The sequence below is a fragment of the Balaenoptera ricei genome, chromosome 21 (genome assembly GCF_028023285.1).
Source record: "Balaenoptera ricei isolate mBalRic1 chromosome 21, mBalRic1.hap2, whole genome shotgun sequence".
NCBI lineage: Eukaryota > Metazoa > Chordata > Mammalia > Artiodactyla > Balaenopteridae > Balaenoptera > Balaenoptera ricei.
The window spans coordinates 5,800,665-5,824,188 of NC_082659.1; the positions used below are offsets into that span (position 1 = coordinate 5,800,665).

Below are 23,524 nucleotides of genomic sequence, written 5' to 3' on the forward strand. Positions count from 1 at the left end.
TAAGAATAAGAAAATGAAAGGTTTTATTTTACCATCACTTAGTCATTCTCCACTGTTCTTCCTTTGTTTATGTAGATCTGAATTTCTACCTATATAATTTTCCTTCTCCCTGAAGAACTTTTTTTTAACATTTCTTGCAAGGCAGGTCTACTGGCAACAAATGCCCCAATTTTTGTTTGTCTAAGAAAGTCTTTATTTCTCTTTCACTTTTGAAGGATAGTTTCACAAGGTACAGAATTCTAGGTTGGTGTTTTAGTTCTCTCAACACTTTAAACGTTTCATTCCACTCTCTTCTTGATTGCATGGTTTCTGAGAAGTGGATATAATTCTGACCCTTGCTCTGGCTTCTTTTAAGATTTCTCTTTGTCTTTGATTTTCTGAAGTTTGGATATGATTTTCCTAGGTGTATTTTTTTTTTGGCATTTATCCTGCTTAGTGTTCTCCAAACTTCGTGGATCTGTGGTTTGGTGTCTGATGTTAATTTTAGGAAATTCTAAGTCATTATTGTTTCAATTATTGCTTCTGTCCCTTTCTTTCTTCTTCTGGTATTTCCATTATGTGTATGGAAATGTAGTTGTCCCACAGTTCTTGGACATTCTGTTCTGTTATTTTTTCATTTTTTTCTCTTTTCTTTTTAGTTTTGGAAGTTTCTATTGTCATATTCTCAAGCTCAGAGATTCTTTTCTCAGTCATGTCCAGTCTACTAATGAATCTGTTAAAGGCATTCTTCATTTCTGTTACAGTATTTCTGATCTCTTGTATTTCTTGATTCTTTCTTAGAATTTCCATCTCTCTGTCTAAATTATCCACCTGTTTTTTCCATGTCGTCTACTTTTTTCATTAAAGCCCTTAGCATACTAATCATACTTTTTAAAAAAATTATTGGTAGGATAAATTCCAACATCCCTGCCGTATCTGACTTTGGTGCTGATGCTTGTTTAATCTCTTTAAACTGTGTTTTTTGCTTTTTAGTGTGCCTTGTGATTTTTTGTTTTTTAGTGTGCCTTGTGATTTTTTGTTGAAAGGAGAACATGATGTTACTGGCTAAAAGGAACTGGTAAGCAGACCTTTAGTGATGTAATGTTAAGTTGTGGGAGAAGAGAAAGCATTCTGCAGTCCTATGATTAAGTCTCTGTCTTCTCATGAGCCTGTGCCTGTGGAATGGGAATTTCACCAGTTTTCTCAGGGATCTTTCTCCCCTAGGTGGGACAGGATAGCTAGTTAGCAGGGACTGGGTATTTCCCTTCCCCCAGATAGGTTAGGTGCTGATATAATCTCTGCAGATCAGGCTCTGGTAAAATACTTTCTCCTCACGGGCAGCCTTGTTAAGAAGAGGTCTCTGACATATTTCAAAACAATTCCTTTTCCTCTCCCTTTGCCAGAAGTATGAAGGGATCTTTCTCTGATATTTACTGTGAAAACTTGGTAAAGGTCCTGGAGGTAAGACTCAGAAAAGCCTGGAGGCCTCCTTATTACTCCCCCCACCATCCCGAGTTTTTAACTCTCAGACTTGATATATGAGCCTCCAGCAATTCATCAATTACAGTTCAGGTTTTCCACTCTGGCTCTGGTTTCCACAGAGGTTTCTGCTGGTGGGTTTCTGCTCTGGTGCATTGTGATTCTCTGTATCTGCCTGTCTGTCTCTCCAATCTGGGGCAGCGGTTTGCCTTGTGACCTCACTTCTCTTATGAATCTAAGAAAAGTTGTTGATTTTTCAGTTTTCATTTTTTTGTTTTGATTTAGGCCAGAGTGAAGACTTCTGAGCTCCTACATGCCAAATTGGAAACTAAAAGTCCCTCTGCTAACTCTTTATTTATTGAAAACAAATAAATTACTTCTAAATCCATGCCAATACTTTTTATTTTATCAGTTTATCCTGATTTACTTCTTTTTAGTTTCTAACTTCAGATAATATAAACATTTCAATATTGTCATACAATTTGGTATGCCTTCGTACATTCCTAAGCAGCTTTTGTAAGTCTTATAGTCCAACAACTTAAATCCTTCATAATTCAGAGTTGAATAACTTGTCTAAACCAGCCATTAAAATAATAAACAGGAAAAAACAAAATGGCAGTTTCTTAAAAAAATTAGAATTTTGAATGAGGTATTAAAAAATCATGCATCATTAAACATATGAATACTATTGCATCTATAATTCTGAATTATGCATTTAAACTGCTAGTATTTGAAACTTCTATATTATTTTTCTCAACAGTATCATAAAATATATATATATATAATATTATGTAGCCTTTATTAAGCGATATCTACAGTTGCCGAGGAGATAAAAAGAAATGTCCAGAAGCTTTTGATATCATTGTGGTCAGCATGAACGGTTACACAATTAGTGATTCTGCATTACTAAAAATAGAAAACGTTCAACCGAAGGTCCATTTCAAAATACATGTTTATATTTGAAATATAAATCCTACAAATATGTCACATGTATAGGAAATCAAATATATTTTAACTGTACGTGACAGGTAATTTTATATTTCAGGTAAATATTATGTACCCTTTTATCTTTAGTTAAGAATATGTTTCATTTTATGTGAACCACCTAAGAACTTCCATGTCTATTCTAAAGATTTGCTCTTTCAGAAAACATCGTCCTTTTGGCCCAGAAACAACATACACACTTTAAAGATAAAGTACTAAACCTTGCAGCTCACTGAATAATGCAGATTTACAAAGGATTCAGGAAGAAAGTCTGAGCATTGTGTCACCTCACATGCAACTGACAGTGTCAGTAGCCTGGCAACTACAGCCCTACAGAGATATTATTTTTATTTTCTTAACCTAAATTCTATTCTTGGTTTCAATCTTATATTATATGAAATACACAATACATACATTATAATTACACTGAAGTGTAAGTGTATGAAATGTAAAAAAGCAAGTTATAAGAGTATATTTGCATTAGATTTGTATAACAATAAAGCTCACCTCTGAATATGCAAGATTACATGACCTAAGCATGAAATTTAAATATAGCTAGAGTTACAATACTGCCAAAAATAAAATTATAAAACTAAGTTAAAATCAAGTTCATATACATGTGCTGTGTGTGTAGAAATATATACATATGCCATAAATATTAATTATATCAAAGTATAAAGGCCACTTCAGTGATCTAAAGATAAAACTTATATTTGTATGTGATTTTTTTCAAACACTACATTTCTAAATTATAATTTTTAGCTCAAAAACCAACTTATCTTTTCCAGTAAGCATTAAAAATATAACTATGGAAAAATCTGGTATTCTGAATGCTGATTATATAGGGTATATATGCACATATATATCATATAAAAATTATAAGCTGGAATTTTAGAAGAAATTAAATAATCATGTTTCAATTTTCATTAGTTAGAATAAGATGTTTCATTGTCATCGAAGTCTGTATAAGAACTGATCAAAACTTGAGCCAAAAAAAGCTTAAACTCATGAAGAGGATATGGTAATTTTAGGGTTGGACTATATCTATATATGAGAATAGTTATTCTTTTAATATATCTCAGAACAAGGAATTCACTTATAAAGGCCATAGTTTATTAAAGGGCAGATTGGGGTTATGGTGGAGGGAAGGATTTTGAATCCTCATAATCTCCATGGGCTGCCTCAAAATCACTAAAAAGAGACACAATTTTAGCAAAATGCATTTTCTTAAAATCAGTCACCCCCTCCCTCCAAATTAGATTGTCATTCCTTTCCTTTCCCATAGAGGAATATATGCACTACACTTGAAAAAAAAAGCCTTCTGTTTGAACATCAGAAATGCACTGTTATTACATTTAAAATGCACACACACAATATAAAAAAGGGCGCTGGCATTATAGTGCGTGCACGCGTGTCTGTGTGTGTGTGTGTGTCCAGCGCAACTTCAAATACTGCTATTAAACTCATAAGCTGAAATATTTCTATCATTATGGTTAAAGATGGAATTCAGGATGGTGAGCTACCCAGTAATTCTCAACCTCCCTTCTGAAGAATGCTTTAGGATCCATACCATGAGGGTTATTCTCCAGAGTTAGATATTTAGTGGCTCCAGAGATGTTTACCAGCTTGTTTCACAGCTGGAAAAAAAAAAAAATCTGAAGAAGAAAACCCAAGAGGCTTAAACCGCTGAGGATTTACAACTAAAAAGATAATCGAAAAGAAGTAAAATGCTGAGAAAATATCTTTGATTGATGTGATTAGAATAGCACCCTGAAGAAGTAAGGAGGAAGGAAGAAAAATTCAGTGCTGCATGTCTTTAGTAGTATATGCCCTCAAACAACAATGGGGAAAAAGCTGGTAAAACTACATAAAGATATTCTGGCTCTTTTGTTCCACTCATTAATGAAAAGAAAAATCCACAAATCTCCTTCATTTAAATAATTAAGAAATCCTTCATTTAAAAGGTGAACATAATCAAAGAGAAATCTTATGTTACTCTAAACTAAATCCATTTTGATAAGGTGCATTTAAAAATGGCAGTTTTCTGCTATCACAGTAGAAATAGATCAGAATAGCTATGCTTCGCAAAAGTTGCCATAGTAACAATGCAAATCCCTTTGAAACATAATTAATTGCCTAAAAATTTACCAAATGGAACATGGCACTCTTCTTCAGAACATTTTTTCATTTTCTTTTACAATATTATATAGTACATGGTATTATCATACATATTTCTATCATAAAATTATGTAAAATTACTTTCTTGAAATTATTGCTATTTTCATACATTAATCTCATTAGAAAGTATCCTATTTTATCTTTAAAGCCTAAAGACAATCTGAACACGTTAAGAATTCATCTGAAATCAGGATAGAGAAAAACACCTTTTCTTCAATAAATGACTATCCTTATATATTTTCTTACCTCTGCTTTTAAGTCTATCAGATAAGTATCCTATTTACCCTCAGAATCTTGCAATGCAAAAATGTCCACAATATAAATGACACAGAAATACAGCTGTATGAGAAATAAAGCAGAAAAAAATCACAGAAAATTATAATTACAACGTAAATATATCTTACTCTTTGAAGTCCTTCATACCAATCATCTTGCTCAAACCAATGTGAAATGTAAGTCATCCAAGCCATAGAATGTTTCTACTTTAATCAAGGCAATTGGAAACTGGCTTCAGAATAGTCAGCACCTAAAGTAATAACAATGTGTTTCAACCAAATGTGTTTACCAAACTCTGCCTTATGTTGTTCAGTACAAGAAACTAGAAGTACACACACATTTCAGCTGAAACAGTTTTAATAATTTATAAATAACAAAAATTATAAATCTGTAAAAATAATGCTAAAGCAGGAAATGCAAGCCTATAGTCAAATAAGAAGTAAATCAAATGATAATTATGTTGTTGTACTAGAGAATGCTATGTCAAATATTTCATTAGCCCTTCAGTTTTCATTCTAAAAACCATCTCGGATTTAACTTTTGCAAGAAATAGGCAAATTATTTCTAAAAGTTACCAAGTTAAAAATAAGGAATCCAGAAAAACCACAAAACAACAGGCAGCAGAAAATCAGTTCCATTTTCAATTTCAGGAGTTGGACATAAAACTAGAATAAAGGTTAAAAGGGGTACAATGACAAGGCCAATCCTATATTTCGATTTGCTTCCAGCTCCACAGTTGAGAGTTAAATCCTTTTATGGTTAGTTGATTGTCAATTACCTAAGTGTCTCAAAAAGTTTAGAGACACACATCACGTAATAGAGTGCTAACATGTCCAACAGAGAATCAAAATCACATGAATCGGACTTCATTTTAGTTTTACCCACTTCTGGAAGAAATTACTTACTAGCCATACTAAACAAGAGACTTCCTGGTGTCCTGGAGAATATCTGGACTTCAAAACATCCTCTATAAAATTCAGGTACTTCACCCAACATTTAATCGGTTCTGAGTGATCTTTTCCTGCCCCAAACTCATCAAACCCTTATAACTCAGTGGAGAAAAAAGGAAGAAAGGAAGAAAGGGAGGGAGGAGAGGGGTGGAAATAAAAGGAAAAAAATGTGAGTAATTTGAGTGTTTCATTCTTCATATCCAAAAAGTAAGATAACTTTTGTTCTGGCATAGAAACACATGTATGACACATAAATATCGCTGTAGCTAGTTGAGAACATCTTTATCTCACTCTAAAAATATACCAAATGGGACATGGCACCCTTCAGAATTCCTCTTCTTCTTCCTTATTCTCTAGAAATATTTTCAATAATATCTGCTTGAAGCCCCAGGTCAAAATAGTTGGGAATAGGCTTCCACAGGAAGCTCTAGGACTCGTACACTCTGGTGCTCAACTTGTTTCCATCTTGCTGACTTCCCTGAATCCGGACCATGCTTTCTGTCCTGCCCTTGGGTTCCCAAAGAGCCCCTGGTTCCTGGCTAACTGCTCAGAATTGGCATCTCCTGCAGGGTCCCGCCCTTTGGACTGGTGGTCCTTCCTTGCTGTCTCTCTTGTCATTGCTTATCCTATTTTGAGTTAGAGATCTGTGTCTGTGTCCTGCCTTACGCTTTTTTACCCCTCCCTGAACCTATATCTAGCACCTTCCCAGGGTATATCTAACTACCTTGCCACCATTTCAGTGGTTGCAGCCTCTCATGCCAAGCCCTTAAACTCCATTTTAAAGTACCTACTGTACCTAGATCCCGCAGCCTTGTATCTGGTTATCTCAATATGAACATCGGTAAAGCCAAGCTTATCTCTTTCAAGTGATAAGAATCCCTTTCTACTGCCCCCCAATAGTCTTTCCTTTGCCCTGCATTCCCTGTTCCAGTGACCAAAACTATACTCGACAGTAACCCGAAATAAGAACATCGAGCCATCTTTGATTCTTTCACCACCTTCCCCTCCACCTCCCGCTACATTTGATCACCAAGTCTTAACAACTACCTTTAACATGTCTCTTCAAAAGCCCCTTCCCTCCATCCCTAACGCCACTGTCTGGTACAAACTAATGAAATACTTTACTTACTAACCTCCCTGCTTTCACTGTAATTCCTAAACATGTTCTATACCAGCATGGCTTTATGCCTTTAAGCTGTGAAATGCTTTTGCCTGAGCTGTCTTACCTCTTCCCCTTTTTTTGTGACTAATGAGCTGTATCATATTTATCAAGACCCAACTTAATGTCCCTCTTCTTTGAAGCCTTTCTCAAATGCACCAAATCCCTCATCTGTGTGCCTCTAAGTCTATATTTGTGTGCACTGGATAGTGATTATTTGCAGAGACAAAAATTGTGAGTTGCCCAAGACAAAGGAACATGTTTTATTCATATTTGTATAGAAGGTACAAAATGTTTGTTGAGTGAATTGACACATGCTAGAAGAGTTTGTCAACTAGTGGTAGTTCACATGAACCGAAGGGATGTGTGTGTGTGTGTGTGTGTGTGTGTGTGTGTATATGTATGTGTATATATATATATATATATATATATATATATATATATATATATATACACACATAACTGCAACTTGGAAAGGGGCTAAAGAAATGTATCCAAATTACAGGTAATATACTCATCAACAAGCGGAATGGGATTATCATTCAATTCCTTGTAGAGAAACGGCTAACCAAATTATTTCAGAAATTAATTTTTAAAGGGAAAATAAAATGCAAACTTGAATTGGTAAAATTATTTTATAATTATATAAGGTACCAAGTATTTAGTATATCACTATAAATACAATATAGTTAAAAGTAATACCTTGTTTTAGGGCACATAATAGTTCTCATGTCATACTTCCTGATATTTTTCCATGAGCACTATTTACCATATTTGCAAGAACTAAGAAAAGTAAAATATTTCACATCATGGAATCTCAGATGAATATTATCTTGCATAAAAATACATATTTTTTTAATTGTATTTCAGGTATTTTGATTAACTGAGAGTGTATAGAATCTGGTTCATTTAGTATAAGAATGGCCAATAGTTTTCAACTCTCACATCTCCTTGACTGGCTAGGACTATCTGGAGTGCAGAGTTGAAACCTTTAGCTGATCTCAGAGTGGAAGCATGTCACGATCACTTAGCAGTAACTGAAACAGAAAGGAGAAAGTCATGGTGACATTTACTCCAACATGTTTACATCTGTGTATTCGTCCATGGGTCTAACTGACTAATTTATCGTTAAAATCACAAATTTAACTTAATTCGTAGTCAGAAAATTTTTCCTGCCTTTTAAGATTAGTGATGGAAGGAAATGAAAAGAATCAAAGGCCAGATGTCATTGTGTTAAAGAAAATAAATAAATAAAGTAAAATGGCTTGCGATGTCAGAAAACTTACTGCAGGGATTAATACAACACACAAGTAACCTGTGGTCTGATTGCTGGTCCTGACCTTTTTACATCCCTCTCTGCATCTATACCTTTTTATGAGCTCATCACGGGCTGACTATATATCCTGGCCTGTTGCCTTTGGCCTTGCCATATGACTTGCTTTCCCCAGCGATATGTGGGCAGAAGTCAGAATGTTCCAGCTCCAAGCTCTGGCTGTAAGGCTTGCCTCCATTCACACCCATCAACATGAGAAGGACATTCCACAGCTACCCTCTTGCAGGGAACAGGGTGGGGCTGCGGAGGGGGGAATGCTACTTTCTCCCCAACAGGATCTGACTATATAAAAGTAGTGGTTGAAATACTAAGAAGCTATGGAGAGCTTTTCATAATCTCATGGGACTGGAGGGAAAAAAAACTGGCGTTCATATGCTGCCAAGGAAAAAAATGGCCTAATAAAGGTGCCCTTTCAGTGAGAACCATCTGGGTCTACACCTTAAAACTGGTGTGAAATAGACTATCCTTTACAAAGACTGAAGTTCAGCTTCAAATAAATTCATTCAATGATTGGATTGAGGTGATCTTCCCTACCCTCATACTTTCCAAAAGCAAAAGCATATTCTCTCTGGAGAAAGATAATATTAAATTGTCAGGCTGCAAAGCAATCAAGGGAATTCCAAAGAGTGAGAAGCCTGGTCATGGAGAGACAGACTAACGGCTTCACCTTTGACAGGGAGTGGGAGAAAGAGGTGACTGCCATATAAGGGGGGAAGGAAAAAATCAGATAAAATTGTGAGTAAGTCCTAAGGCCGATATAAGCTAGAGCATCAGTATAGAATAACTGGAGGTCCCCGATGCAAGCTGAGTTGCACTCACCTGTCAGATCTTCTCCTCAGGCCTCAATCGGGTGCTTAGGAGAAAGAGGGGGGCAAATCAGACATAGTCCCCCTTAGTGGCTCAGGCACATGGGAAGCACTTGGCTACTGAGAGCTGACAGGCATGTAACTCTGTATAGGTCCCTGAATCCTTCTCCCAAATGAAGCACAAGTCTTCAGCTACTCGGAGAGAGGAAATACATACCCTCACTCCCAGGGACAACGGGGAGGGAGTAAAAGCAAAGCCCATCTGCTTCTAGGGAGGGACAGATAACCCTCTTTCCTGACCACAGAACTGGGAGAAGGGAAGAAGTAAAAGCTACCAGACCCTGGCGGGTGGGCAGGAAAACATCTTGGGCTCCCATCCTGAACCAAAACGAAGCCCAGATCTGCCACTGAAGAAGTGCATTCTCTCTTACTCAGCACCCACCACAGATATAAAGTGGAGTTTGGCTGCCTCAGAGCGGGGTTGAGGAGGGGGAGACACACAAATCTCCCCTAAAAACCAGATTCCCCCAATCTGGGAGATCAAATTATAGGATAATCATACACTGGGGTACTATACAATAATTAAAATGAACTATACACAACGAAATGGATGAACCATACAATGTAATGATGATTGAAAGTCACACATGAATATCATAGGATTCTAATATTTATAAAAGTTTAAAAACCAGCAAAGTTAATCTATGCTACTAGAAGTTATGAGAGAGTTTTCTTCAGGGAAAAGGAAGTAGCGACAGATAGGAGCCATGAGGGAGATTTCCAGGAAGCTCACAATGATTCTTTTATGCTAATTATGCTAATGTGCAAATTTGCTGGTACAAAACAGTAAATTGCACATTTCTGCTGTCAGGTATATAATCTAAATAAAAAGAAATTATACACTAAGAATCCACAGCAGTGCTTTCTAATACTAACAAAATTAAGAGGGGAAAATAAACTGAAATGACTTGTCCACATATAAGTAGGTATTGTATAATTGGATTATATTTTCTAACTTCACTTGGACACTTTCATTTATCTTTTTATTTTGCCCCTAGAGTTTCCTGCCCCATTTACCATCCCCAGCCATCATATTTTGCAACATGTTAAGTCCTCCTCTGAGATATGCACTAATGCTGCTTTAACCCACAAGTATTTTTAGAAGCAACGTCAGTGACAATTGGATGAGGAAGGTGGACACAAGGAATAAATAATCTCACAACAGGAAATGGGTAAAAACCAAAGTCTGCAAAACAAGCAGCAGGGGACTGAGGTGGGATAGATTAAGGATACGTATTTGGGGGTCCACAGGAACACCCACAGAGTCTGATGACTTGGCCGTGATGGTTCACAGTGGATGCCTGTTAATGCCACGCCCATAACAGATCCTCTAACGCCTCAGTTCGTACTATTCCACAGGGGTTTGCCCCAGAGCAATCTCCACCAGCACGTTCCTAAACGCTGGCAGCGATCTGTAGCGACAGGCAGCTCCCGTCCCAGCATTTCATGCCTTGACCAGACCTTCCAAAAATATTAAATAGCTACATCCTAAGAACAATTTGAAAGCTCACCCTTGAAAAACAACACATCAATATAGCTGACAACACCCTGCAGTTACTGGTGATTCTAATCACTAGTAACCAAGTGACAATCTATACAGTATACTTCTCTTCAGCTTAGGTCACATGATATTTTTAATATGTAAGAACAAAAATAGTTGAAAATGAAGTATTTTTACCAGAAAATCAGACTATATGAAAAGTAAAAATAAAATGGATTCTCTAAAGCTGAAGAACGCAATATCTGAAATTTAGATCTTAATGGATGAGTTTACTGGATACAGCGGAAGTTAGTATTAGTGCAGTAGAATAGAAATAAATAGTATATAACAAAACTAATGCATAAAGAAAAGGAAGAATGAAATAGAACAGAGCATAAGAAATAGATAGGATGTATTGAAAAGTTAAACACAGGTGTAATGGGAGTCTAAAAAGGAGACGAAATGTAGTAGAACCAAGATTCAAATGATAAAGAATGAGAAATTTCCAAAGTTAATTTTAAAAAAACCAAGTTCCTAAAGCTCATCAAATCCCAATCAGGGTAAGTTAAAATCTTGTCTAGGTACATCACAGTAAGATGCTGAAAACCAGGGACAAAGGAAAAAAAATCTTAAAAATGATCACAATATAGTCAAGATCAATTGAGATAACAAAAGTCAAAAGACAATGGAATGACACTTTTAAAGTTATGAGAAAAAAAACTACACACCTAGAATTCTACACCCAGTGAAAATATAAGTGAAGACAGAAATTATGATATTTTCATATGAACAAAAAATAGGGAATATACTGCCAGGGGGCCTGAACCAGAAAGAAATATTACAGGAAGTTCTTTAGGTAGAAGGCAAATGATCCTAGACAGAAACACGAAAATGTTAGAGATAATGAAGATCATCAGAAAGAGAAATATGTGGTTAAATATAACTATTGAATAGATATTAACTATACAAAACAATAACTATACTGTCTTGGGAAGTTTAAATATTTGTAGCATTAAATTATATGAAAACAACACAAAAGGTGAGAGCAGGATAAATGGAGTTAATATCAGTGAAGAGTTAAAAGTCATCATTTGTGTTAAACTGTAATGAGTCAAAGTTACATGTTGGAATCTCTAGGGTAACTACAAAAATATTAGTGAATAAACATATTATTAACAAGTTAATTAAAGGAAAATGTAACTAATAAAAAATTTGTGAATAAGAAAACAAAAAGTGATTGTATATATAAATATATATATATAAGTATATATAACAGTTATATGTTAAATGAGTGGATTAAAATTACAAGTAAAAGTAAAATTGGTAAACTGTATTAAAAACTAAGCCATATACTCTTCACAAGAGTCATACTTTAATTACAAGTTTACAGAATGGTTGAAAGTCAAAGAACAGAAACATATATTACATAATCATTAACCAAAAGGAAGCTATTATAATTACATTTTTAAAAGATTAAATACATTTTAAGACAAGAAATATTATTAGAGGACAGTGGGATATTACTTAAGGATAAAGGGGTGAATGCAACTGAATGATATGACAGTTTGCATCCAAATGACATAATTTTCAAATATATAAAGCAAGAATGACAGAATTAAAGGAGAAGTATACAAATCCATAAGCATAATGGAAGACTTTAAGTAACAAATCTCAATATCTGATGGAATAGAGAAAATTCTATAGGAGTATAAAAGATTTGAATAACATATTCAATGAAATTGACCCAACTGACAAATGTAGAATACTGTACCCAACAATGGTAGAATTCACATTTTTTTTCAAGGGAACATGAAGTAGTTACCAAAATAAACCATGTGTTGAGCCATAAGGAAAACCTCACCAATCTCTAAAATATTAGAAGCATTCAGAGTATGTTTTCTGGTCACAATGGAATTAAGTCTGAGATCAGTAAGAGAAAGGTAACTAGAAAACCCATAACTGTTTGGAAATTAAACAATGCACTTCTAAATAATCCTTGGATCAAAGAAGTAAAAATGGAAGTTAGAAAATATTTAGCAGTAAATGGCAAAGCCACAACAAATAGAAATTTGTGTGTTATAGCTAAGCAATGCCTGGAAGTGGAGGGTTACAGTATTAATTATATTTTATTTTTTTCTAACAGAAAAGGAGAAAGAAAGAAAATCAAAGATTTAAGCTTCTATCCCAAAAATCTGGAAAAGGAAAGCAAACAAAATCTTATAAAAAATAGGATATCATTCCAAAAAGAAAAGAAAACATATTTATGTTCACAAACATGTAACAGAGAAAATCAAATGCAGGTTCCTTTAGATCAACTTTTAGATTTATTAAGAAAAAAATAGAGAAAGTACAAATATCAACATCAGGAATGAAGAAAAGACATCATTATAGAACCTACTGATATCAAAAAAAGAATAAGAGACTATTATGAACACATTTACAGGAATATATAAGATAAATTGGATGAATAGACAAGTTACCAAAGTTGATGAAAGAGTGAGAAATTCTAAACAGACTGAATATGAATATGAGTCTGAATTAAAAACTTTCCCACAGACAATCTCCCAGGTCCAGGTGATTTCACTTGTGAATTTTTAAAAATATTTAAAGAAGAAATTTTACACAAACTCTTTAAGAGTATAATAAAAGAAATCACATCAGTTCTTTATATCCTGCCAAAACCTGAAAAAGACTTTATAAGAAAGGAAATTACAGAGAAATCTCTCATAAATTAAATGTAAAATTCCTAAACAAAAAGTAGAGATATTAACATGTTAATGGATTAGAAGATTTAATATTGTAAAGATATAAATTCTCTCAGATTTAATCTAGAGATTATGTTATGTATCATAGTCATGATAGTCAATAAGTTCTTTTTAATGAATTACTGAATCCTCATCTCCTGAAAACTTAACCAAAATTCCTAACTTGAATCTCTAAATTGACCTGGTCTAAAAATAAAAAATGACTCACACTAAGGTAATTTAATGTCTAAAATGTCCAGCACATGTTATGGTGCATGATAAATAAAATATTTTTAGTTTTTAGACTGTACAGTGGAGTTCCAAGTTAACTGTTATTTATTTGATTTTCTAAGAAAATCTATTTGGACTAGTTTTTTAAATGTACTGTATTTCTAAGATACATAAATACAATCTCTATCAAAATTCAAAGAAAAACATTTTAGAGTACTTTTCTAATGAAAGTGATTTTTTAAATGAAAGTGGATGCAGCAGAAAGAGTATCATAAACTCTTCAAAGTATCTGTATTTTTAGATAAAAAAGTCATCTTTGTTTTTGCTATTTCATAAGACCTAGAGTAAACGAATTCAAATGTCCTCTGAAAAACATTTGGTAAAACACAGATGTATCCAGCATTAGAGAAAATAATTTTAGAATAGAAGAAAGTGTACTACTGAACACTATATTTGCATAAATTCTTGAAAATAAAAAACACTAAGAGTTACTTTTTTAACATGAGGAGCAAGGGTGTACCACCCTTTCAGCTCACCCTTCATCTCTTGCCTGGAACTTGGAGATGAAGGCTGAGGCCCCAGAGTATCATAAGGATGCAGGATGAACCCAAGGGACAGTGGAAAAGGGAGCTGAAGAAGGCGAGATCCTCAGACACTTGTTGGACTTCCTACCTCCAACCTTTTTTGTTTGTCTGTTTGTTTGAGCCACTATTATTTTACATTTCTCTTTTACATGCAACCAAACCTGAGGCAGGCTTTTAGACTGCATAATTTCGAGTCATATTTTAGAAAGCAGAAGTAGTCAATTAGTCAATAATGTCAGTTAGATATAACCTTCATAATTCCTTGTCTTTAAATATAATTAACTATCATGTTTTCATCACCACAGGCATACAATATTACTAAAATTCAGTCATTATTATCTACAGAACAGAGCATATTTTATTATTCCTATTTTGCCTCACCCAATACATTATTTGCATATGCGTCTACCTCATATTATTTAGTGAAAAAAATGTAATATTTATCCATGTATATCTGCTGTATCATTTTATTAAATTCATTTCAGAAAATATTTAGTGAGTATATATCATGGCTAGGCACTAATGCTAATTACTAAAGATATGAATATGAACAAGAAACAAACAGGAAAAAAAATTAAAAACTACTTCAAGAAGCTTACGGCACTGGGAGAGCTCACACATGGCAGACACTTCCTGTTGTCTAATTAACAACATTTCCATCTGTCTCTTTCCCCTGCCCACAGAACCCCAAATTATTGTGGCACAGTTGGAATTACATTGTTCTCAGGGAAGACAGGATTTTTTCCCATTCCTAAGAGATGAATGGTGATTGGTCTAAACCAGTCATAGTAATTTCATCCTCCTTGGACAAGTAGTGGACTAAGAGTGGGCCTCTGACTCAGTTCCAGCGAATGAGATAGAAGTAGAAATCTCCGATGTCATTCTTCCCTGCTTCTTCTGACTTGGAGATTGATGTGATGCTGTTGCTGCAGCAGCTCTCTTGCGTCCATGAAGTAAAGCACAGGAAAACTGCAGAAATGTTGCAATTTTAACATTATTGATGCATTAGCTTCAGTCATCTTGTTATATTTAATAAAATGGTGGCTGTTCTAGTTGCTGGGTTTTTGTATTTCCATTTGACTTCATTTCTGATAGACATCAATGCATTTATGTAACAATTTGCAATAGTTGCTATGATAGAAAATGAACAAGGTCTTAGAGGAGCAGAGAGACTAATCTGCCAAAATTGCTTTATGTGGTTGAGAAGGCTGTACAGAAAAAAGTGGGGCTTGAACTTTTAGGCAAAAATTATTTTCCTACATCTAAAGTAAAATGGTAAAGAGAAATAGTGACAAATGAGGCTAAACAAGGAGGCAGATACAGAACGATGGGAAACATGTAGATCACGATAAGGACTGTGGATTTTATTTCAGATGTGAGGGGAAGTCTTCAAAACAGTTTAAGCATGGTAATAATATCAGATTTTGTGATTTACAAATATCATCCTGGCACTCTTAGGAGAAGGCATCTGGGGACAGGGGAGCAAAGCATAAATAAGTAGATGAGAAATGATAAGAGGCTGAACTAATGATGTAAGAGGAAGTAAGAGAGAGAGAGAGAACTTAGGAGGACAGGTCTGGGATAAAGCTCTATTATTAGGTATATTGACTGCAGATTGCGGTAGGACATCCAGATGGAGACTCCTCCAAGTCCTTCAGAAATAGAGGTCAGGAACCGAAAAAAGGAAGGTCAGCTAGAGATAAACATTTCAGGTATAATTTGGGGCAACACCAATGTTTAAGGGACAAGTAGAGGAGACGAGAGGGAAGGGGAGGGGAAAGTGGCTGAAAAGATATCTTGACAGAGAAGAGATACAAGAAATAAGAATATTGGGGAAAGGAATATGTCAGATGTTGAAAAAGAAGGTTTTCAAACAGGTCAAATATTTCAGACAGACCAGTAAGATGAGGAGTGAACTATTCATCCCATGTTTGGGATGAAGCAGCAGGTTGTGATCAGCAAGTTTATCAAAAACCCGATGGCTGATTTTCAGTTCTCATTTCACTTGACTTGCTGGGAGCTGTTGTGGCCACTCTGGATCACAGCTGAATCCATCCTCTTGAAACACTTCCTTTACTTCTGGACAGTGCTCTCCTTTGGTTCTGCCTCCACTGCAGTGCCTACTCCCTGGTTTTTTTTTGGTTTTGATTTTTTTGCTTGGATTCCTCATAATCTTCTTGAACTCTTAACTTCGGAATGTCCCAGAGATCAGTCCTTGGATCTCTTAATTGTCTCTTGGTGATCCCATCCTGTTTTATGACATTAAATACCATATACATGCCTATTCTCTCAAATTTATACATCCAGCCTGAAAATCTCTCTGATCTCTGGACTCATATATCTAATTCCTTGTTTTTATTCCAGTCTTTTTGAGTTATAATTGACATCTAATACTGTATATGTTTAAGGTGTACAATGTAATGATTTGACATATGTATATACTGCAAAATGATCACCACAATAGGATTAGTTAACATCCGTCACATCATATAGTTAGAATTTTTTTTTTTGCTTGTGATGACAGCTCTTAAGATCTAATCCCTTAGCAACTTTCAAATATACTTGAGGGTATTATGCTAAGTGAAGTTAAGTTAGAGAAAGATAAATGTTGTATAATCTCCCTTATACGTGGAATCTAAAAAAGACCAACCTCATAGAAACAGAGATCAGATTTGTGGTTGCCAGAGGTGGAGTGAGGGTCGTGGAATTAAGCGAAGGTGGTCAAGAGGTACAAACTTCCAGTTATAAGATAAGTTCTGGGGATGTAATTTCCTGTTTTACCAACCCCATTTGGATATTAAATAGAATCTCAGAATTAACTTATTCAAAACAAAACTTCTGATATTCCCCACAAAGTACGTCCCTTCCTGTTTTTCTAATTCAGTAAATGACCACCAATCTGACTATAGTAAATAACTACTGATGATTGGACATAATGAATAACTGATGTTTCCTTAATATGGACCTTCTGACAATAAAGATACTCAAAATACAAGTTACTTAGTTGAAGAGTATTCATGTGTGGATGTTTTAGTAAAGACTATACTTACAAACTTTAAAAACGGTTAAGGGATAGAGAATATTTTCATTACTAATAATTCATTATTGGGTTTTATTTTTCCAATACTAATGCATTCCTTAATTAGTCCACATTTCATTACTTACATATTAAAAAGCCCACAACAAAGATTAAAATATAAACAGAACTAGAAATGACAAAGAGCTAAATATAATTTTAGTTAAAACGTGTTACATGTTCAGATGCCAACTGAGGAGTTTGGTTCCCCCCAGTTTCCTGTTTTGTTCCCAGGTTCACTCTGCCTGCATCACCTGTGTTACAGAGCACAGGAAGCCCCGTAGCATTTCTAGCAGTCCTCGACAGTCCCGCACAACTTTCCGTTTAAACTCAGTAGTGAACATTCGTTCTTTGCCTCCCCAGTAGTAATACTGTACTCTAGGAAGTATAACTCTTTAGCGATATATTACAGGTAGAAACAAAAAGAAATTGTACTTTTTCATGTATTTTCTCCATCTATTTAGTCTACGCAGAGAGGAGGAAATTCCATCTCGGACAACAAAACTATGGGAAATTAGGTTAGGGTATTAATATAAGATTTATACCAATGTTGGTATGAGAACACTGATACTGATCAAATAGTGACGTAACTGATGCATTATCCAAGAAGACAGAGTCTGGGGCCTGCAGCGATCTGCATATTCTGTCTTTTGGTTATCAGCAGCCTAAAGGGATACCCTTTACTTTAAGGATAGGAATGCGGATACTACCAGCTGAGATAAAAAGGCTGCACAGTGAGATAGTTAAAATGACGATCATGAAGAGAAAAAAAGGGAATAGCAGAAAAAATATCCACATCAAAGAACAATAAAGGGCTGGGGAGGAGGAATAAGGAATTTGGGATTAGCAGATACAAACTACTATATATAAAACAGATAAACAACAAGGTCCTACTGTATAGCACAGGGAACTATATTCAATATCTTTTAAAAAAAGAGCAATAAAGGGCAGAATTAAAACTGCAAAAAAAAAACCTTATTAATGATTCAGAGAACAAGTAAAAAAAACAAAAAACATTGTGGGAAAACAGTTTTTTTTCTAATTAGAGAGAAAGTGAAATACATGCTGTACAGGGGATGAAAACCCAAACTACATACTATAAACATTTTTAGAGAAAACTAAAGCAAAATAATAGAAATAAAAGCAACAATCCAAGATATAGCCCCCGCCTCCCCAAAAATCTTGTATTGAAATATGACCCTAATTAGGCAGACCCTGATTAAGACCCTAAAAGTACTCTTCTTGTTTCAAGTAAAATAATATTTTGTGAGAAGATCTATACCTAGATGTATTAAGGCAAATTCAGGGTTAACTTTTTTACCACCCTATGAGCATTGAAGTAATTTTGGTTTTTGTTTTTTAATGTTATGTACAAATGGGGAAAAGTCAGATTGGCATCATATTTCACCAGTGCATGAAATTCTAGAAACCAGTGGTACAAGAATTATGTTAAACTGGACTGTTTTGACCTCACTATTATATAAGCAGCCGAACTATCGTCCACGTGTGAAGGGAAAACAAAGACGCTGTCAGAAATGCAAGGATTTAGAAGGCAATTCACCCATGTGATCTTCCTTTAAAAATTACCTGAATTAAAATTACAGGCTTTTGAAAAATGAATCAAAACAAACAACTTAAATATAGAAGTTCATGTAATTAAAAACATATGTTAAGAGAAGAAACCTGAAGTTGTATGGTTATAAAAATGCAAATGTCAAAAGTAGTTATTAAAAGAGAAAAACAACATTATAAATGTTAGCTATAAAAAACTAGAAGTCTCAGATTGTCTTCCCAGGTTTAGAAAAACAAAAGAAGAAAACAAGGGTATGCTAAATTTCTCATTTTACAAAGGTAATCAATAGCACAATTTGTTTCTTGATATTTGGTACCAAAGTATTTTTATAATTTAAAAAGAATCATTAAATAAATTTTAAATTTAAAATATTTAAGTTAAAATATGCCTTAAACAAGGTTAGAAATTAGATAAAAATATATGAATGTATACATATATATAATCTTACTTAATATGCAAACAGTGATTACAAATCAATGATTTGAAAAAGTCTCTGTAGTTAACTTAGGCATGTTATAAACAGTTATGTTCCTTTTTTTAAAAATGATGTATGGTCACTAAACTTACTGTGGTAATCATTTCATGACGTATATAAGTCAAGGCATTAAGCTATATACCTTAAACTTATACAGGACTGTATGTCAATTTTGTCTCAATAAAACAGGAAGAAAATGTCTTCATATGGCTGTTTCCATGTTGGCTTTCAGTGAACACTTAGGGAATCATATTTACATTGTAGTGTGGAAGATCTTCCCACAGGATGCTGACATGATGAAGACCAGAGAAGTAACTTTCTTATAACTGAACTGCCTCAGAAATAGGACTGAGGTTACTGAGCCAGAGTGATTTGGCTGGAATATTTCTTAACTTTCGTTCTTCTGTCAGTCTTAATTAATTAGTCAACACCTCAGGTCATTCTGTGAAAGACCTTAACCAAATAACATAGGCAGTTAAAATTTTTTTTAAAAGGGACAAATCTTGGCAAGGAGAAAAGGTGGGTAAAGAATTAATAGAGACAGCAGTAAGACTGATGCCCAGAACACACCATCCTGAAGACCGGATGGAAGATGACTGAGAATTTGGCTCTAAGTTTCCTAGAGGTCAAAGAAAAAGTGAAAGATGATTATGACAGTGTCCATAATAAAGAAACCAACTAATGAGTCATAAGAAGAATAGATATTTCTGATACAGAGACTTGAGAGAATTTTCTCCCATGAGTATTCATAAACAGCCTAAAATCCATAATGACATCACAACTGATGCAGTTACCTATTGTAGTGCTTGGACATATGCTTTGGAGTAAGGTGAATACATGATTCAGCCTCCTCATTCAGTGAAAGCAATTCTTTTGCCAGAGCTTGGAGTGGCCCAGATATTTAGCTCTAAGATGATATGGCTTGTTTCAAGGGAAAAGTTAGACCAATCAGTTACAGCATATATGAATGGACTACATATGCGTAGGACCATAAATATTTTCTAATTAAAAATAATCTCTTGTTATTACAAAAGTTGTATATGTACATTGTAGAAAATCAAAAGCCATAGATAAATAAAAGGCAAAGAAGCCATTTTATCCCCTTGCAGAAAAAATGATCATAGTGTATGTTTTGCAAAGAAGTCATATTATGCATAATATTTTGTAAATTCCTTTTTCTGGTTAAATTGTTAGTTAAAATATTTACTTTTTTCATGTTAGTAAAGTTTTATCTCTTCTAATAACCAGTCCATCATCCATCTTTACCAAACTATCCCCCCAAATGTCCTTTATATAACTGCTTTGTTGAAACCAGAATCCAATCCAGGTCCATGCATTAAATCTTATGTTGTTTAAGGTTTGTTAATCTAGAATGGTGCTTTTTATCATGACACTGACTTGCTACAAAATATCTTATCTTCTGGATTTATCTGCCTGTTCTCTTATAGAAAATCACCTATATTTCCTAAGAATTCAAATGAATTCCAATTAAACAATTTTGGCTGGAAAATGTATATATATATAATTTATATCTATATATCTTTATATGTCTAAATATATACACACACATTAAAAATAAAAGAATACACATCACGAGGTTAACAGTTGGCTATTTAATAGTAGGAAATTTATTATTCCTTGGACTTACTTGTATTTTCTAAAATTTGAATAATCACTTTTCAATCCATTCATTCATTCAACAAATATTTATTGAGCACCAAGCATGTGCTAGGTAGGTCCCGAAGAAAAAGCACTCTGCAAAACAGATAAAAATCCTGCCCTTCCACAGTTTTTATTCTTGAAGGGAGAAGTCAGAAAATGAGCAGAACAAATAAGTAATTGATGACTGTTAACAAGATAATTTGTTGTTCGGAGAAAAAGAATGCAGTGAGAGAGGAAAAGGAGTTCTGGAGATACAGAGCTGACACTGCAATCCTTTAAAAGTTGCCACGGGGAGGTCTCACTGAGGTTATACTGAGTAAGGTCTAAAGGAGACGAGAAGACAAAATATGAAGGCCTCTGGTGGGAAAGCGCACTAAACAGAGGGAGCAGCAAAAGCAGAGACTCTGATGAGAAAGCACTCCTGGCAGCCTTGAGAAACAGAAAAATCAACAAAAGTATATAAAAATGTGTATTCAAAGGTCAGGGTCAAAAACATATCACCATGCAGAGACTCAGGGTAGTTTTCTTGAACTCCTCTTTGTCCTATTCAGAATTTTGTTAATTTTCTTAATAGAAATCTATTGCCTATAGTAATATAAAAAAAAAAACCCTAAAAATATCATGTTGAAAATCAGTGTTTAAAATGTGAATACACTATATGCTGAGAGTGATGCAAAAAATTCTAGTGAGCACATATAGTTAATATGTTAGTATTTACTATATGTGCTCATTAGAAAGCATTTGGAAATTGCAAAAAAAAAAAAAAAAAAAAGGAAGGTTTTTTTTTAAAGCAGCCATTAGCCCACTAACTTGAGATCTTCTTCCTCTGTCTAGTATCCATAATTCTAAATGACCACTATTTTCACTGATATGTACAGCCATAGATTATCAAGGATAAATATAATTTTAAAAATCTCTAAATCGGTGCATCTCAAAGTGTGGTTCTCAGGTCTCTTGCATCAGAATTAACTGAGAAACTTGCTAAAAATGAAGATTCCTGGATCACAATCTAGGGCCAGTGGATCTTGGGATGGAATCTGGAAACCTGCTTTTTTTTTTTTTTTTAATTTATTTATTTATTTATTTATTTATTTATTTATGGCTGTGTTGGGTCTTCGTTTCTGTGCGAGGGCTTTCTCTAGTTGCGGCAAGCGGGGGCCACTCTTCATCGCGGTGCGCGGGCCTCTCATTATCGCAGCCTCTCTTGTTGCGGAGCACAGGCTCCAGATGCGCAGGCTCAGTAGTTGTGGCTCACGGGCCTAGTTGTTCCGCGGCATGTGGGATCTTCCCAGACCAGGGCTCGAACCTGTGTCCCCTGCATTCGCAGGCAGATTCTCAACCACTGCGCCACCAGGGAAGCCCTGGAAACCTGCTTTTTAACATCATTTCCAGATGATTTATATAGCCCAGTAAAGCTTGAGAACTACATACTCAGTTCAACAACAGTAAAGATATTTATCAGATAAACTGCCTCTGGTATCTTCTACTGACCAGATTAATCTCTTAAATTTCAATCATTCCTAAATTTACCTTTCATGTGCTTGGCAGGACATTATATCTAAGCATCCCCAACATATGTCAAATCCTGATGTTCTTAAAAGCTTAGATGATAAAATAGGTCACAAGTAGAGTATTAACCTACGTTAAAATCCTGGATTAGACAGCGAATAGAAAAGAATAAGGTCATTATGGTTGCTCTAGTTTGGACTCACAGAATGACCACTTATACCAGTATGAATTCCCATTTGATTAGCAAAACGAAGGATTATAGGTAAGACCGAGAAGACCAAAACACTAATTCAAAAAATGTGGCAAAGTGAATGTAGTTATTTCATCATCCATCTATATACTTAATCTAACATTCATCTAGATATTTATTTTTATACTTCCTACATTTTAACCACCAAAGTGAAAATTATATGGATTTGAATTATGAAATTAGATTTTCAAGGCGCTTGAAGGATTACAGAATCTCTTGACCAGCAATGTGGAAAAGATTTTTAATTTGATCAAAGATGTAATACACTTTTCTTGAACAATAGGATCATTCATATACCCTCAATTAACCATTCTGAGAGACTCAGCCAAAGAGAAATAGAGGAGTGAAATCACGTATTTTTCACCCATTAAACTAAGAAGTTAAGAGGTAAATATTCCATTGAAAGAGACATTATGAAAGTAAACATGTAAACATTGTCATAAAAAAGATGTAGGATTATTTTTATAATAGGGTATGGCAAAAATAAGTAGCTTTATTTTTATAAATAGGATCATTCCTCATGAAGGAGGACTTGAGAAGCTATGGCATGAATTGTTCTGTAAACCTAGGATACCTGTCCCCCTTCTAATTAATTTGTTCTGTAAGTTGGATTTTGTACATGAGTTTTTAAAGTAGGGTGGGTCTTTATGCTTATCTGTGTCTGAAAATCAGGATTCTCATTTGGCAGAAACAGTCAGTTAGACTGGCATTTTCATGTTCTGGGCCAAGTACTTTT

The 23,524-nt window shown here is 34.6% G+C and overlaps 1 protein-coding gene across 5 annotated transcripts in view; it reads right to left on the reverse strand.

The window, feature by feature from the left end:
* WDR17 (WD repeat domain 17) overlaps window positions 1-23,524 on the reverse strand; it is a 95,985-nt gene that overhangs the window by 67,289 nt on the left and 5,172 nt on the right. For 2 of the 5 annotated variants that reach the window (XM_059909718.1, XM_059909714.1), the window contains exons 2-3: window positions 5,802-5,945; window positions 5,025-5,146 (exon numbers count right to left, since the gene is read on the reverse strand). The exons of 1 other annotated variant lie outside the window; for it this stretch is intronic. Coding sequence is in view for 3 of the 4 variants with exons in the window: in XM_059909714.1 (XP_059765697.1) it covers window positions 5,025-5,090 (66 nt within the window). In the remaining variant the exon portion in view is untranslated. The remainder of the gene's footprint in view (window positions 1-5,024; window positions 5,147-5,801; window positions 5,946-23,524) is intronic. 2 more of the 5 variants (XM_059909716.1, XM_059909715.1) reach the window with 2 other exon arrangements.